General features: G+C 40.6%; 2 protein-coding genes across 6 annotated transcripts in view; both read right to left on the reverse strand.

Moving 5' to 3' along the window:
* Window positions 1-18150, reverse strand: part of LOC132144102 (adhesion G protein-coupled receptor E3-like) — a 150580-nt gene that overhangs the window by 44580 nt on the left and 87850 nt on the right. The window lies entirely within an intron of this gene.
* The window catches only part of LOC132144128 (adhesion G protein-coupled receptor E3-like), a 99132-nt gene continuing 96184 nt past the window's right edge, over window positions 15203-18150 (reverse strand). The window contains exons 2-6 of the mRNA XM_059554889.1: window positions 17143-17375; window positions 16937-17003; window positions 16764-16855; window positions 16515-16677; window positions 15203-15486 (exon numbers count right to left, since the gene is read on the reverse strand). Of these exons, the coding sequence (XP_059410872.1) occupies window positions 15397-15486; window positions 16515-16677; window positions 16764-16855; window positions 16937-17003; window positions 17143-17315 (585 nt within the window). The 5' untranslated portion in view covers window positions 17316-17375 and the 3' untranslated portion in view covers window positions 15203-15396. The remainder of the gene's footprint in view (window positions 15487-16514; window positions 16678-16763; window positions 16856-16936; window positions 17004-17142; window positions 17376-18150) is intronic.

The following is an 18150-nucleotide window of genomic DNA, read 5'->3' on the forward strand; positions in this document are numbered from 1 at the left end:
TCCTTTCTCAACAACATGTCATAAAAACAATATGATTTTTCCCGTTATAGATTACATAATGTGAACAAGCTAAGCCATTGTCCGCACTGCTCTCGCCGCAGTTATGACATAAACAAGCATCTGCACGCTGCTGTAATTATAAAAATACACTGTTTTAAATGTATTGTAATATTTTTACTGAAATGTCATGCTTATGATTAATCTCCAATCTTACTACAATATGCTATACAACTGCATTCAGAGCCAGAGGATATGACTCGTTTAATTTTATTAAATTAAACCAGTAATTTTTTTACAATACTGACTCTAGGATAGGAATATTTCTTTATTTGAGTGACTCTAGTTTGATTTAACGACAAATCTAAATACTAACAAAAATAAATGAAAATAAATGACAGTTTGATTTTATTATTATTATTGTTATCATTACTATAATTATTATTTCGTTCTGTCTGAAGAATGGAAAAACAAGAATAAAGCTATATTTTTTGTATTTTTTGTTTGTGGATAAAAAAAAAATATCTTATGAATTTTTGCATGAAACGCCACTTTTCAACTCAGCCTGTCGTTTCTTATTGTCCCATCAAGATGAATAATACTACATCTGATGTACGGCTCTGCAACTTAGTCACAACATTTATTCATGTTGTTTGGCTGTTACAGCTATATTTCTTGCATCTCATATGAAGAGCAACATTGCACTTCTCGGGTCAGCAGTGTCTAAGCTTCTTATCTGCATTGTACTCGCCACACACCCATGCTCAGTGCAGCCTATATTCTTTATAAAGCCTGGAATTTAACCCAGGCCGGAAAGAAGATTTAAGGTGTCATGCGGCTCGATTCAGGGAAAGATAGGAATGTATAGTCAATAATATATCATAATCAGAATAAAAATGGGCCTTATGCCACCCACGCATGTGAAAGAAATATTAAAGCATGGTCTAAGCTTTTTTTGTTATAAAATAAGCTTTTTTTTCATCAAATAAAAAAATAAAAAAATCTTTGAATGTGGACATCAAAAGTTGCCATTTTTCTGATTTTCATCAATTTAAGCCATTTCACTGAAATAAGTTGTTCAGTTTTCCCCAATAGGCGACGTGAATTTGAACAAGAGTTCATTATCAGCTTTCGATGTCCCACATTCTCAGTTTTGCTTGGATAATTCTGGGGTCAGGAACTCCTAATCGATCTTTCAGCTCTGCATAACTTGCCATTTTCAAACATCAAAGAGAGATAAAAGAAAGAGAGGAGAGGAAAAAAGTACTCTTCCGGCAAAAGACGACATCACCTCCGCTTCAAAGTTATGCCATGCGTCCTAGGTTGATAGTATTACGTATCGACGATAGTCAAGACGATATTAGGCTCATTCTCCTATTAATGTAGTTTATTATCATTATTTGTTGGCCTACTATAATTCGGCTATAAAAATGCTTAGCTATTCCATTTCAGCACTGCATTTCACGCTTGCCCATGCTCGCAAAAGATGATTTGAGCCTGTAGTTGGTGAGAAGTGTCCATCTACAAACAGACGTACATCATCTGCAGATTTAAGGTATTTAATTGCACTTTAACAGGTAATCTGATATGAGCAATATTTTAAACGAGCTCTCACTAACTGAGTTTAATGCCACAGTTATGTTAGAACGCATCTCATTTTCTTTTCTGTGGTGGTGCGTCGGTCTCATCGTGAGGCACATGGTCTGGAGCACGTTAGACCAATGCATCAGTTCAACTGAACATTACTCTAAATATATGAACTTACCTCTTTTGAATACTTCATATTTAACACATTCGTTTTATGTCCATATTCGAGTTAAATTTTTGGACTTTAAATTAAATCTACTATTGTTTTTCACCGTTGACTGATTTTGCAGAACATTTAGACTGATAACTTCGGTGCGCAGATGCAGCAAATTTGTCACAGGACAAGCGAGATGACAATAGTGCCTGACTAAATGAACTGGCGGTTTTAAATATAGTATTGTTATATTTAACGTCCGTTTATCAGTACGTTTGAAAGTATATATTTTTTCAATTATCGGTGATAAAGAGAATAAAGAGTCTCTCTCTTACTCCACCCATGCACGATTACATTGTCGATTTGTATCATCTATCACGCGCTGGCAATATGACAATTTGACAATGACCATATCGCTGATTCAGGGCATTTATTTGGGGTACACTGGCACAGGAAATTCAATTTCTTTTTCGTACACTTAATTTTCAAATACAATGACTGCACCAATAATTTCTGACTTGTTATCGGAAGCAGCCCATTGGATTTGTTAAACAATTATGCAAGTAATCCTAATAGTGTCTACCCTTGTAGACAACCAAATTGTTCTTAGTATTGAACTCCTTGTCAGGCGCTGCAACAGTGCTCCCGGTAGAGCCAACTTTCACCTTTTCCGTTCAACTACCAGCAAAGCTTACTTATATGACGTTGTGAGTATTAAACTCCTGCCAGATACTGCAAGAGCTTTCCCGGTTAAGCAATCGTGGCCTTTCCATCTGACTACCAGTGAAGCTTACCCATTCATGCCATGAATATTGAGCTCCCTTCAGATGTCTAAATAACTGACTTTTTCAGTAAAAAAAAGAAAAAAATCCTCCTTCACTGTCTGGCCAAATACTGGCCATTCGACTTTAGCCTTCCGTCTTACGATCGGAGAGGCTTTCCCGTTTAATGTCGTGAGTATTAACCTCCCATCAGACTTCGGCAAGAGCCTCCCGTCTAGACAACATTACTTTTTCCTTTCTACGGTCGGCGAGGCTTACACAATTGACGCTGTGAGTATTGATCTCCCATCGGATGTCGCAAGAGTCCTCTTTGTCGGCGGCCCAAAGCCTGTTTATCTGCTCAACTGAGAGGACCTACACATCCGTTGTCCTGAGAATTAATCTCCAGTCGGAGGCTTCATGGGCCCTCTTGATCAGTTATCTGCCCTGGTTGCCCACCGGTTAGCAGGGGCTCATCAGCCAGTAGGGCCTGTACGCCAACACCGTGACCTATTCCAGTCGAGGCAACTCGGACCCTCCTGGTCGGGCTATCCAATCATGCTGCTCCTCCTTCATCGGCCAGTAAGGGCTCATCCGTTCCAATGCAGTGAGGTGCTCCGGTTGAGCAACAGCTCGAGCCCTCCTGACCTGGCGCCCCAAATCACACAGTCCGATAAAAGCAGCCATTAGGGCCTACCTCTCCAAATATGTAAAGTTGTTCCCACCAGAGTACATAGGTTCTTCTGACCTGCCAACTAGCTGACTATCCAGATTTCAGACCCCGCCAGATCTCAATGCTATTGTGGGGGGGTCCTTAGTCTGGCCGCTGTCCTTTCCGCGATTGCTTTTTTGGGGGATACTCTAGGTTCGGGCCATTCCCGAGCTCAGAGCCCTTACCCGGATAGCATGCCAAATACGCATTATAAATACTTCAGCTAATTATATGTAAGTGTGGACTCGTGAAATGAAGTTTCATAACAAGGTTCGGAGGAGCACGTCAGATACTTAGCTTAATTAGCACAGGTGGAGCACACTTAATCAACACTAGGGTATAAATACAGCTGACTTACCTGTCTCCATTGCTGGTTTATCAGCATCCCCCCTCCACCTAAAGTTCATTTTACACTTTTATATACGTGGGGGTGGTGGAGGTACTCTAGGTTTGGGCCATTCCTGAGCTCGGAGCCCTTCCCCAGACAGCACGCCAAATACGCATTATAAATACTTATAAATACGCATTATAAATACTACATGTAAGTGTGAACTCGTGAAATGTGTTTATGTATTTATGGATGTGTGTTGTGTGTGTGTGCTCTTGTTTTTGTGACATATCAGGACATAACTCTGTATAATGACATGGCTATGACACAGGTATTACAAGGAGAGGGTGACTTATGAGGACATAACCCATGTCCCCATTTTTCAAAACACTTACAGAGTCATACATACAAATCATACAGAATGAGTTTTTTTGAGAAAGTAAAAATGCACAAAGTTTCCTGTGAGGGTTAGGGTTAGGTGTAGGGTTGGTGTAGGGCCATAGAATATACAGTTTGTACAGTATAAAAACCATTACACCTATGGGATGTCCCCACTTTTCACAAAAACAAACGTGTGTGTGTCACGTACGATGATACAAGAAACAAGGGAGAGATCCAAATGCAGGTACGAGGTTTATTGAGGGGCAATCCAAAAGGGGTAAACAGTCCAGGCAGGGTCAAAACCAGAATATCCAATAAACATAACAAGAGCATACAGACAGGGCAGACTCAGGGAAGTATCACGCATACGACAAGGACTCCGTGACAAAGACTCAGACAGACGAGGTATAAATACACAAAAGGATAATGGGGAAACTGGAGACAGGTGGGGAACAATCAATTAACTAAACAAGGAAGAAGGTGACCAAATAAGGAGACAGAAAATGATAATATGATAAACACCGTGGGAACTGAGGACACCTAGTGGATACCCAGGGAACACAACCCAGACACTGTGACAGCACCCCCCCTCTACGGAGCGGCTTCCAGACGCTCCACGATAGACAGAACAGAGACCAGGAGGGAGGCGGACGGGTGGAGGCTCAGGGGGAGGGACGGAGGGCCAGACTAACAGAAAGGAACAGGGACAGAAATTAACACAAAAACAAAAGGAAAAAAACAACAACATGAAGCCCCCCAGGGCAGAGCAGAAGACCACCACATCCTTGTGGTCAACGCCAGAGTCCTCCAGGGCGAAGCGGAAGACCACCACAACCGTGTAGTCAGGGCAAGCGCCCCCCAGGGCGGAGCAGAAGACCCCCATGTCCGTGTGGTCAGAGCGGAAGCCCCCCAGGGTGGAGCAGAGGACCACCACATCCTCGTGGTCGATGCCAGAGTCCCCCAGGGCGGAGCAGATGACCACCACGCCCCTGTGGTCGATGTCGGAGTCCAACAGGGCGGAGCAGAAGGCCACCCAGTGACTTGACCTGACTCAGAAAGTTCAACGGTAACCAGCCTTGTCTCTGGACAGTCCATGGTACCTAGCCCTGGCTCTGGAAGGTCATCAGTGAGTAGCCCTGACTCAGGAAGATCATCAGTGACTTGACCTGACTCTGAAAGGTCCACGATGACTAGCCTTGTCTCTGGAAAGTCCATGGTACCTGGCCCTGACTCTGGAGGGTCATCTGTGACTGGCCCTGACTCTGGAGGGTCATCGGTGACTAGCCCTGACTCTGGAGGGTCAACGGTGACGGTGACCGTCCTCCTGGACGGCAGCGGCCCGCTTGGGAACGTCCTCCTGGACGGCAGCAGCCCGCTCGGGAACGTCCTCCTGGACGGCAGCGGCCCGCTCGGGAACGTTCTCCGGGCTTTGAGGAACGGTAGGCACCTGTCTCCTCCTCCTCCGCCCTCTATGATGGCGAGTCGGTAGCACCTTGTCTGGAGACTCAGGCGTTGAGTCGGCCATCTTGTGCTGTGGCTCTAAGCTGGCAGCCATCTTGTGCTGTAGCGCTGGACTGGTGGCCATCTTGTGCTGTGGCTCTGGGCTGGCAGCCATCTTGTGCTGTGGCGCTGGGCTGGCGGCCATTTTGTGCTGTGGCTCTAGCTCAGCAGCCATGACGTGAACCGTCTTGGGAACATCTAGGATCCTTGATAGCATCTCGAAGTAATCGAGAAGGGTGTCAGCGGCCATCCTGGGCGTTGGTGCTGAGCTGGCAGCCATCTTGCACTGTGGGGTGAGGCTGGCTTCCATCTTGCCTGGTGGTGCGGGGTTGGTGGTCATGCACCGCAGCGGCGCTGGGTTGGCGGCCATTCTGTGCTGAATTTCCTCTCGCCCAACTCCTCCTCGGCGACCTCCCCTGGTCCCGCGAAATACAACCAGGCGGGTTCCCTCAAACCAACTATCTCTCTCCCGCTCGGTGGCTGGGGAAGAAGCGTTAGTCGACATACCGCTGGATCTCAAGGTTTGGACGGAGTCCTTCTGTCACGTACGCTGATACAAGAAACAAGGGAGAGATCCAAATGCAGGTACGAGGTTTATTGAGGGGCAATCCATGCAGGCGATCCGAAAACATGGAGGAACATTGTTCTGCGCGAGTTACCCTTCGCGTGTTGGTAGAGGTGTGTACCACAGATTTCTTTGCTGATTGCGAAACGTGATTGGTAAATGGTTTGCCAGAATATACCCTGTCTTTTAGAGATTTTACACATTTTTCTGATGTGAATACCATGCATTAGATGCGTTAAATTTTTAATCGTACAATAGTCTCAAAGATAACATGCTCTGTTGTGTTTTCTGGATAATGACAAATGTCAGTACAATTTAAATGAATTAAATAAAAATTTAAATAAATTTAAGCATTTAGCAGACACTTTTATCCAAAGTGACTTACAGTGCATTCAGGTTATCAATTTTTACATATCATATCATAGAGCAGTGCTCTACCAATTAAGCTACAGGAACACTATTAATTCTCTGTAGGAATTAAAGATTGTTTAAAGCAGTGGTACTCAAAGTGCGGTATAAGTAGCATTTAGTGGTACTCAGGCTCTCTCTAGTGGTATGTAGAGGAATTACTAAATAAACAAATGAATGTTAATACATTTTAATTTGATCTTTATTTGAGTAAAGTTTTTTTTATTTTGTGTTGTTGTTTTACATTTAAGTACAGTACAGTTTTTATTTCACTTTTGGTACAACACATTTTAATTTCATTATTAACTTTTTATAATTTTTATTTACCAGTATGTAAGCACAGTACAGTGTTAATGTTCAAACTGTGTAATTTCAATGTTGAAGTGGCTGACACAATAAATATTCTAATTAGGAATAAAACTGCCTCTTGTTAAACTGTGCAGAGCTGTAGCTGAATAGTTAGAACTACTACACTGCTGAAATTTAATGTTGGTCATTATGGTGATACTTAGAGAGCCAGATATTTTCTGAAGTGGTACTCTGTATAAAAAGTTTGAGAACAACTGGTTCTAAGAAATGGTATAAAGTGAAATCCTCCTTTTTAAGAACTTTTCAGTAAACTATCTATTCTTTCCCCTTAATCAAGGATGCAGCGTATCATTGGCACATTGCTAAGAAAATGTTCATCTGCTACACTGCACTGTCACTTCTGGTAGAGATTCATAGACCAGAGATTCATAGACTTGGTTTAATAAAAAAATTACTTAATTTGATTTACTTGTTTTAACAAATATACTGTATAGTTAGGATTCTGATTAAAACAGTCTAACTGGGGGCTCTGAAAACACTGCTTGTGAATAATTTGTTAATATTGCAAACTTCCTCTGAATACATTGTTTAATGAATAGTCTTGTGCACTTTGTTTCCATCCCCAATGTTATTGGACTGTAAAGCGACAATTTTGTATGTAATTTGATTTGCATTCAGCACTCAGTGAAATATATTTCAGAATATCAAAGTTGATATTTAATGATTATTTAGTACAGAACCATACAGTAAGCCGAAAAGTGGGAGAGAGTGGAGGGGACAGTATCAGAAAGGATCTAGAGCTGGGACACTTTAAAGGATCATCCAAAGCACAACCACACTATATGCACGAGGCTGTTGGTTCTAGAATTTTATCAGAATTTGAAGAAACATTTCTACTTAATATATTAAATGCATTTCATTAAAGGAAGGGTTTTTCTTGCATAAATAATTTCAAGGCAACTGTCTAAGTCAAATTTAGGGCCACCTCTGGCCAGGGCTGGACTGGGACAAAAAATCGGCCCGGGCATTTTTTCCCAGACCGGCCCACTATATGATCATAAACACCACCCATCTTTGCACGCCCTTAATTATATGCATACCAACTCCTATTCATTAAAACCACTAATGCCATGTAATGAGTGAGTATAGGAACGAGTGAGAGTTAACAGATGAAATAAGTCAAAATTGTATATATATTAATACAGTTGAACTATACTCCACAGCGGTGAATCCTAAAACAAGCTATAAGCGGCTCTGGCACAGCAATACCAGTGTTTCTTACAGGATTTTTGTTAAAACTATGGTGGTGTGTCCTCAGTCCTTCTAGTGGGGTTCGGGGGCATGCCCCCCCGTGAAAAATTTTTGTGCATTTTAATGTTAAATTCATTAATCTGGTGCACTTTTCAGAGTTTAAAATTAAAAGCTCCAACCCATATTCAGTGTGCAAATTAAACAAAGAAAAATTCAAACCTCTTTTAGTTACAGTGTCTATTTACATTACACCTATACATAATAATAGTTATAATATTAATCCAATGACAGTAATAGCCATATTTTGTAAAACAAATGCACAAAAAAATAAAGGAAACTTTCTTAATTAATTGTACCAATTTCTATACTTGAAAGAGATAAGCACATGATCTTTTATTTTGACGCAAACTGCATCAAGCTTTTATTTTGGCGGAAAACATGGTTTACAAAAGCCTCTTATTAAATTTCTAGTGAATTGCGGTAATCGTCAACTATGCAGATGTGGAAATAATCTACACTCATGACATGGCCTAAGTGTTTTGAAAGTAGTTATGCTTACCGCAGGCTTCTCATCTCTCTCCTGATCCTCCGTCCTCACTATCATCATCTGCCACAGGAGCTGATGAAGGTCAGAAAACATATATTTTGACAGTTTACAGTGTCTGCTTTAAGGGCCTGGTTCTATTTTTTCACGCTATTTATCTGCACATTCCTTGCATTTCTTCTCCATCTTTTTTTACAGATACACACTGACACTGCTGCCGCTCGCTCACTCGTTTAAAGTTGTGATTGGGCCAGCCCAGTGTCAATCAAGAAAAGAGCTAATGGGCCGCTGATCTACGTGTTTCATGGGCTGGTCTGTCAGAAAAAAAAACTAACACTGACTTTGACCAATGCATTACACCGGCACAAACCCAGCACCGCCAATTAAGCAAAACAAAACAAAACGAATGGGCCGCCGATGTACAAATTTTATGGGCCGTTTAAAAAAAAAAAAAAGAAAAAGTATGAGTATGAGATATCGGCCCAAAAAGCACGTCGGCCCACTGGGCAAATGCCCGGTATGCCCAATGGCCAGTCCAGCCATGCCTCTGGCTGTCGACAAATCAAGACGGGTCACATGTTCCTATACCCCTTTACCACCAATACGGTTTCTGTTGCAGGTTCCATTCTCAAACAGTTCAACATTTTCATTGCACAAATGTATAAATCTCTTGTAATGAGACACATTAGTTAAAAATGTTTTCACATGAACTATAGTTTTTCACCAAAACTAAAATATCAAATGGTTTCAGTCTAAAAAAAAAAGTACAAAGGTTTCTAAATACAAGGGATTCTTTTGCAAGTGAAGCGCCAAACATGATTATTTTGTTTTTATCATTTTTTTTTTGGTCTTTAAATATTGTATTTGGTTTGTTCTTCTACAGGTTTTTAACAATACAGCCATGCACAAACACTCGAGGCGAAAATGTGGGATTATATTCATCTGTTTTGTAACTGTTTTATAAAATAATTTTCTAACATTTTAAAAATTATTTTTAAGTAAATGTTTTAATCATTTAAAAACAATTTAAATTGCTTGTTTTATTTTTGTTATTATTTTTCTTCATGATTATTTTACTTTCTTTTATGTAAAGCACTTAGAATTACCATTGTGTACGAAATGTTCTATATAAATAAACTTGCCTTGTCTTGCTTTGTTTTATACAGAATGTTTCCAAAATAAAACTTTGAAATATAAAAAAATTGAGCATGTGGTAGTTTATTGAAGTTGGATGTAAAGCCATTGCTGCCAGTTATTAGATTTTTAACCTTTATGAATGTACAGTGTTGATCTAAATGCAAACTATGTCTAATTGAACTAACAGTTGTGTATTCACCCATCCAATTTGCAAAACTTAAACATAATCCAATGTTGATTTGACCACGGAACCCGACATTGATTCACAGGTAAATCTACATTTATGAAGAAATGCCAGCTAGACCTGCTAAGTCCCAAACACAAACCAGCGATCGGTGCGGAACGATTCTACCATCCGCCGGAACGGGGAGGAGCAGGGAACGGGGGACTCCTGCCGGCTGCCCAAAACCGGAGGAGCCGTCGCCGTCCACCGGGCGGCGGAGGAGTGTTGTGCCGTCCGCCGAGGGCCGTCCAGTGCCACCGCCAGGCACCGCGGAGGAGATCACCCAGCTGGTGGTGGGCCGAGCAGCAGTGCGTCTGGGAACCAGAATTTTTTTTTTTTTTTTTTCCTCTCTCCCTCTCTCGTCTCTGTCGCTCCTCCTTCCATCTCCTTTTCTCTCGCCTCGTCTGTCCTACCCCCAGGTAGTGATGGCAAAATCGAGGCCTCGTGAACCAATGAAACAGTTGAACCAAATGTGCCATATTGTTTCGAGGCTTCGAATCAATCCGACACCCGTCTCAACGGTGACACCTAGTGGTCACTTGCAGGTGTTGATCTGAAACAACCTTGACGAGCCATTAAAAAAATGTGGTGTTTTTTTATTATTATTATAATGTTCTAATATGTGAAGCTTGTAACCTATAGGCTCCTCACTGTGCATAATGTTATTTTGGTCATGAAAAATGAATATTAATAAAAGAAATCAAGCCACAATGTCTCACTTTTTTAGAGATTTTTATTCAAAAATATTAATTTATCTGCTGTGGAAGGACTTAGCCTACTTCTTTTTTTACAGATAATTTCTCCAGCCTTTGAAAAAATCCTCTCACAAGGGACACTTGTTGCTGGCAAACAAAGATATTTTTTTGCAAGGACATACAAATGAGGAAAGATTACTGCTCTCTCTTTCCAGTAAGTTAGTGGATCATGAGTTCTGGGCAAATACGCATCGTTGATGTATTTTTTCACTTCCACTGTGGCATCAGCTGTAGCATTGTGTATCATCTTGGTTTGATGGATGCGAGTATCAAAAAGTTCCCATAAACTGTCCTGTGTTTCTACTGGTGTTGATGTTGATGGTGATGGTGATGATGATGGGTGTGATGTTGACATTTCTGGGTCTGAATAAAAATGAAAACAGCAATTAGTAACAAATCTTAAACTGACGGCATATATGAAGGATATATTATATTACATGATTCAGATTACATAACATAACACAGACTGAAACTGCTCACCAGGATTTGTGTTTGAACGCATCAGTGAAGCACACTCCAGTGTGATATGCTTTTCAGCTTCATGGGCTTTGGCAGCATTTCCAAATGCCACATTTTTGAACCTTGGGTCCAGCAGTGTAGCCAGTGCCAAGGCTCTAAAACTCTCATAACCTCCACATCTGGAGTGCAGACCTTCTTGCAGATGTGAGCCTATGAGCCAAAACAGGAGAAACACATATTTATAATAATGACAATAATATGACAGTTATGGCCAATCACATGGGTAGTATGGTCATTGTGGCCTACCTAATTGAACAGTTGATTCCTGCGTTGCATTTCCTTTTTTCTGTGCAAGCTTGTGCTGCAACATCCTGTACAGTGGTATAAGCTTTGAAGCAGACACTCTCTTTTCCTCTGACATCTCTGTTGTTGCGAGTTTGAATGGTTGCAGTATTGACAATGATTGTTGAATAATGTCATAATCAATACTTGTCAGGGGAGCAGTATCATTGTTTAAGTTGGAAAGTGCAGCAGCCACTGGTTCACGTTGGTCATACAAGCGCTGTAGCATGTCAAATGTGCTGTTCCATCTCGTGTCAACCTCCTGTATCAGTTTCAGAGTTGGTCTTCCCATCAAGCTCTGCATCTCCACAAGCTTGTCCTTTGCTTTGCAGCTGGATCTGAACAACCCCACTATCTTTCTGGCCTTCTGGCGTATTTCATTGATGACTGGGGTTTGATCTAGTGCCTTTTTCACAATCAAATTTAAAGTATGAGCAAAACATGAGACATGGCGAAGGTGGAGTAGCTGGGCACTTAGAATCATGTTAGATGCATTGTCAGTCACCATGCACTGAACTTTGGAGGTTATTCCCCACTCAGCCATTAGCAAGGCTTTAGCCTCCATGAGATGCTGGGCTGTGTGGGTTTGGTAAAACCTCCTTACACCCAGTACAACAGTTGTCATTTTTGCCTCTGGTGTTATGTAATGGCAAGTCACACCAAGATATCCATCCATATTAATGGAGGACCACATGTCAGCTGTAAGGCTAACAAATTCGGCCTTTTGTAGGTCCTCCATTGTCTTCTCCTTGGCTTTGTTGTACTTTTCGCTGACCATTATTTTAAGCACCTTCCGGGATGGGAGGACATAGCTTGGATCAAGCTTGTTCACAAATGCCCTGAATCCCTCATCGCCCACGATGGTGAAGGGCTGCAGATCCTTCACCACCATGTTTATAAGAGCCTCATCCAATTCCCTCTGTCTGACTTTTAAAAGAGAAGACAAAACATACTTTCAGACAAATACATTGGAAATATACAGCTTCAATTAGTGCACATCTATTAAAAGTATAGCCTACTGGTTCATTATTTGGAAACCTTCCAGTGTTTATAATCAGTGCTTTATATAACTTATAAACTTTATAAACAGTGTCCCAAAAGGTTGTAATTATATTTCAATTATAATTATATCCCAAACAATGCATACCTTGCTTAGATGGCCCAGCAGTGTCAGTAGCAGGCCTAGGTACAGGGGGAATGCCATCCTCTGCACCCTGCAAAATGGCAGGATGAGTGCTCCTCAAATGGCGCATCATGGATGATGTATTGTTGCAGTAGGCTAGCTGCCGATCACAATACACACATCTCACTTTATTTGGGGTTTCTAAATGGAAATGCTCCCACACCACAGATGTACGGCATCTCTTCTGGGGAGCTTCCATTTTATCTATCTATCCAAACCTATCTATCTATATATGAATCGATCTATGTATCTAGATATGTATCTATAATCTATGTATCTATATATGTATCTATCTATAATATATGTATTTATATATGTATCTATAATCTATCTATATATGTATCTATCTATAATATATGTATTTATATATGTATCTGTAATCTATCTATATATGTATCTATCTATTAATCTAGCTGTCTATATATATTTATATCTATGTATCTATTAATGTGTCACTATATGTATACTCTGTCTGTCTCTAGCCTCTCAGTCAATGTGTTGTGTAAATTTAAATGTAAGTCTAAATTGCCTATAACTAATCAAATCGCACTATGTCACTATATCACCAAAAATCCGCTATCTCAAAGTCAAACTCCTCTCACAAAAACCCACGAGGTCAAAATGCGTTTATTTCACTTTTATACAGATGTGCGATTGTGTGGTCTGTTCCCGACTGTTCCAATCAAACGCTGATTCGGCGGACCACACCTGATGAAACAATTAGTGAAACACTTCGAGGCTTCGTTTGGTCATAGTCACGTGACATGGGTGTTTCGAATCACGCTTCGGATCAGTGTTTCGACATTTTACAGGCGGCTTCGGGATCTCGCAAAGCTTCGGAGCGACTGTTTCGCTTCAGCCATCCTTACCCCCAGGTTCCTGCAGGTCCCTGTGAGTGGTCCCCCCCGGAGGGAGGGGGGGGGTAGTAGAGCGCAGTCTCAGGAGTACCCCCCGGCCTGCGAGGGGCGATGGGGGTATGTGACGAGTGGGGCGGGGCCGAGGGACGTGGGAGCGAGGCCGGTGGAGTGATTGGAGATGAGCTACACCTGTTCGACCCGCCGGTCTCGAGGCCCACGGAGGAGATGGAAGGATGTAAAACTGGAGCGACAACAGTGAAGGACGAGAGAGGACCAGGCCTGGGCATTATTTTAGGTTTTGGTTTTATTTTGTGCGCATCAGTCGTCCGTGAGGGGCTGGTGCGCTGTTTTGTGTTTATTTTGTTATTAAAGTTTCATGTTGATTGTCCGCCGGTTCCCGCCTCCTTCTTCCGGATGAATATGAAGGTTTAACTCATTACAGAAGCCTAATGAAGCTTTAAGCTTTTCAGCAAAGTGGTTGACAAAAGTGTTAATTTCTGGAAGCTTCATTTACTCACAATACCACCTGGTGGCCAAAGAGTACAAAAAAAGCTGATATATTACAGGCAGAGGTGTAAAGTCCAGGGGTCAGAAAGTAAAAGTCCTGCCATGTTTTCGTTCCACCCATGAACTCAAGAGCTGATTTCATCAGAGTAACCAAGTCGTTCCTTTAAAGTCACAAACTAGTCTCAAGTCAAATCCCAAGTCTTCAAAGAGTTATATTCAATGAGATAATTAAGAGACTAATTAAATGATGATTATGCTTTAGTCATTGATGTATTTTCACATGTTTTTTACAGCGTTTGTAATCACAACGGCATATTTTGGGGAGCAAATACGGTTTAAAACGCCGTATTTGACGCCGTTTGGCTGCAAATACGATTAATGTATAGCGTAATTCTGACCCTTTGGGCTTGCCACACACGAGGGAGCATTCTTTAACTGCAATAAATAATATCTTGCGAGGCTGGCCCTTGCTTCACTGCCTCCACGGCCTCTTTCTTACCTCTTTAAGATATGTAGAACCTTTTTTCACCAAAAAAGCTTTTGTGAAACAGAAAGTTTCTTCAGATGTTAAAGGCTTTATAGAACCATTTAGACAAGAAGCTTCTTTTATGGCATCATGAAGCACCTTTATTTTTAAGAGTGAAGTTTCAGGAAAACCACACATTTGTGAGTAAGTCACATTCACACACTTTCTCTATTTCTTTAGCATTGTTTATTTTTTTGTTCTATGAACATATTTTCTAACAGAAATGAATTCAAATAGTAAAGGAAAACACCAATGTGACCTGTACAAAAGCAAAATGCAATTCAATAAATTTTTTCAAGCTAAGTAACAGATTCATTTTACACTGAAGCCATTAGCTGTTCATTTTCTTATTTTATTAGTTTAGTTTTAAATGTAAATTCACAATATCAATAAAACGTGTAACTCATTCATGAAACTACATTTTTCTATTTATATATAGTAAAGCCCAATATTAATGTACTGTAAAATGGGCCTTTATAGAAGAAACATTCATTAGTTTGGAAAAAAAAGATGTAATTGTGTTTAATTAAAGTTATAAATTGTTACTCCCACATAACTGCATGTTTCCATACATGTAATTTATTTCCCTTTACCATAGGCACATGAAATAGTTTTCTGGAGTTTTCAAATGTGATTGTTTTGAGAATTGAACAAATGTGCTTTTTACCCCCCCGCCAATAATGATAATAAAAGCCTACTACTACTACTACTACTACTACTACTACTAAAAATAATAATAATATTAATAAATATATAGAAGCTATAAAATAAGACACTGTAGAATAACATGTTTTCTTTCATTTGCAGAAATGATCTGAGACTATAACATTTAGCGTACAAAAACATAGTTTTTGTTACTTAAAATCAGCTGTATATTAATGGCACTTGAGCAGAATTTATTACTTATTACTTATTCAGTGGTTACTCTGAACGTGACGCTGTGGTCCTCTGTGTTGTTTGAGCAAAGACATCTGAAGAACTTTCTGTACTGCTCCCTGACCTGGACAAGAATGAGACGAGAGGAGATGAGTGACATGATATCAATTTAACCTCTGAAACTCATGAACCAGAATAGAGTTTGTTTGGAATAAACAGGTTAGAAAAAGTGGATTTTATATGCATTTTTGAAACAAGAGTATTCAAATATGCATGCTTTCCTTTATTTCCATAACCTATGCGGGATGATAAAATGTCTAGGACAAAATGAAGAAGAATGAAAAAAAAAAGATTTTAAACTGATGCTATCTTTAGAAAACAGAGCCTAAAATTATTAAGTAGTTTTATTAAGCATTCTGTCATTTTTATATTGGTATTGGGATATTGGTTTGTTTTAACTCAGAGGGAGTGTCAGCCACATTAAAAAAGTTAACGGCTTAAGTCATTTGTGGATTAATGCTTATTGGAGACACGAACCGTTTCAAACGATTCAGTTCAATTTGGTGAACTGGTTCAAGAAGATCCGGTTACACCGAAGGATTCGTTCGCGAACCGGATATCATACACTGCAGTGAACATGCTCACAACAGACCCGGAAGAGAAGACAATGCTGAATAAAGTCATAGTTTTTGCTATTTTTGGACCAAAATGTATTTTCGATGCTTCAAAAAATTCTAACTGACCCTCTGATGTCACATGGACTACTTTGATGATGTTTTTCTTACCTTGACCGTACACACAGCTTCAATGGAGGGACTGAGAGCTCTCGGACTAAATCTAAAATATCTTAAACTGTGTTCTGAAGATAAACGGAGGTCTCACGGGTTTGGAACGACATAAGGGGGAGTTATTGATTACATAATTTAGATTTTTGGGTGAACTAACCCTTTAACAGGTGTGCAATTAACAGTGATGAATCAGACAAAGGCTTGTGGGAAATGTAGTGCCTGCAGTGGGGTGACTATATGGGGAAGTGAGATCACTAGTGGACACCCAGGGATACACAACTGTGACAGTTGCAGATCACCAAAATAAAAACAGGACCTCTGTGAAAACATCCAAATTACACATGTAAATTGAGGGGTGTCTGACCTTTTTATTGAGGACACAGTAGATCAGGAAGATGAAGGTTCCCTGCTGGGAGTTCAAGATCAGGAAGAGGATCTCCAGCACTTTCCTGTTATTAGTGAAGAAACCCAGAATCCAGGGGCAACCAAGAACCACAAACTGAGCCAATGTTTTAAACACCATAATCCTGCAGAGAAACAGAGAAAGAATGAGTGTTATTATGTCTTTATTGACTATGTGATTTTCTATAGAGTGATTAAATACTAAAGTTACTTGGTTTGCTTAATCTGTGAAACTTCAGCATTGAGACTTTTGAAAGCTGAGTTCAGACTGATGACAATGTTGAAGAAGAGAATCGTGTTTGACTGCAAAGTAGAAGAGCAATTAATCACCTTGTTTTCCTTTCAATATAAATAAAAGTCATGAGAAATGAGAAATGTGTTTACAGCTAGTATGACACAAACAGGACCAAGAAAACTCCAGATGAAGCCTTTATCCAGTTTAATCCAGCAGCTGTTCAGAGAAAAATCAATATAACTGAATTAATTTTTCAGAAACACTATTTCAGGTGTTGACTGGTGAAGTATTGCAGATTTTAATCTTGTGCTTGACACTGATAGAGCCTGTGTCTATATTTTATCAGATCACTCACTCTTTGCTGCCGTAGCCTTCAGGAACCAGACCGACAGACACACACACCACAACCAGAGCAACCACATATCCAATCACACAAAGGAATCCAGTGCTAAGCACCGCCCTCTTTTTAGAGCTGATCTTTGATAGGTTCTTCACACAGATGAAGAGCAGCACAGCTTCAATGAACATCCACACAAAGCCGGAGAGAAAGAGGAAGTGCAGAAGGCCTGAGATCACTGCACACAGCACCTGGAGATCATGAGAGAGGGTTATGATGATTCTCAATAGCCCCTTTCGCACTGCACGTTGGACCCAGAAAATTGCCGGAACATTGCTGGGTCACCTTCTGTGTGAAAGCAAACATGTCCCAGGATTGATTCCGGGACTGATCCTAGGTCGGGGATCTAGTAACAATTCCGGGTTTATTCCCGGAACTGTGTGAACAAAAGACAAAACTAGTGCCGTTAAAGGATATGTCGTAGTGATGATGCACATTATCAGACACTCTTTTACTGGCTGTTTTGATTTGATTAGCATTTGTGAAAAATAATAATAATAAAAAATGTGCAAACTGTAATGAAGCAGAGATCAATTAGTTCCTCACTTTCTACGCTGACGCTGAGATTGTTCGGAAGCTTAATAGAAAGTTAACGTGCCATAACGTAGCATTTTTGGCTCGTACATTACATGTAACACCCTGATGTCATTTGTCTTTATGGGACGTTTACGTGTGGTGTGTGAATGCACGCAGATATTCCGGGTAATCACTGGCAGTGTGGAAGTGCAAAATCTAGTGACCCGGGAACAATTGCTGGGACACATCACTCGTGTATTTTACAGAATCGCAGTGTGAAAGGGGTTAGTGATGCTGTGCTGAGCTGTAGGGCTCCTTCATCATTCTCACCTGCTGAGGCTGTATGAGGCTCAGGAACGGCTGTGTGAGTAGGAACAGAAGGTGAGCCAGCAGAAGACTGATGCAGATGTTGATTCGAGCCACATTATTCACTAAAGGACTCCACTGACA

This window comes from Carassius carassius, chromosome 7, assembly GCF_963082965.1.
Source record: "Carassius carassius chromosome 7, fCarCar2.1, whole genome shotgun sequence".
Taxonomy (NCBI): domain Eukaryota; kingdom Metazoa; phylum Chordata; class Actinopteri; order Cypriniformes; family Cyprinidae; genus Carassius; species Carassius carassius.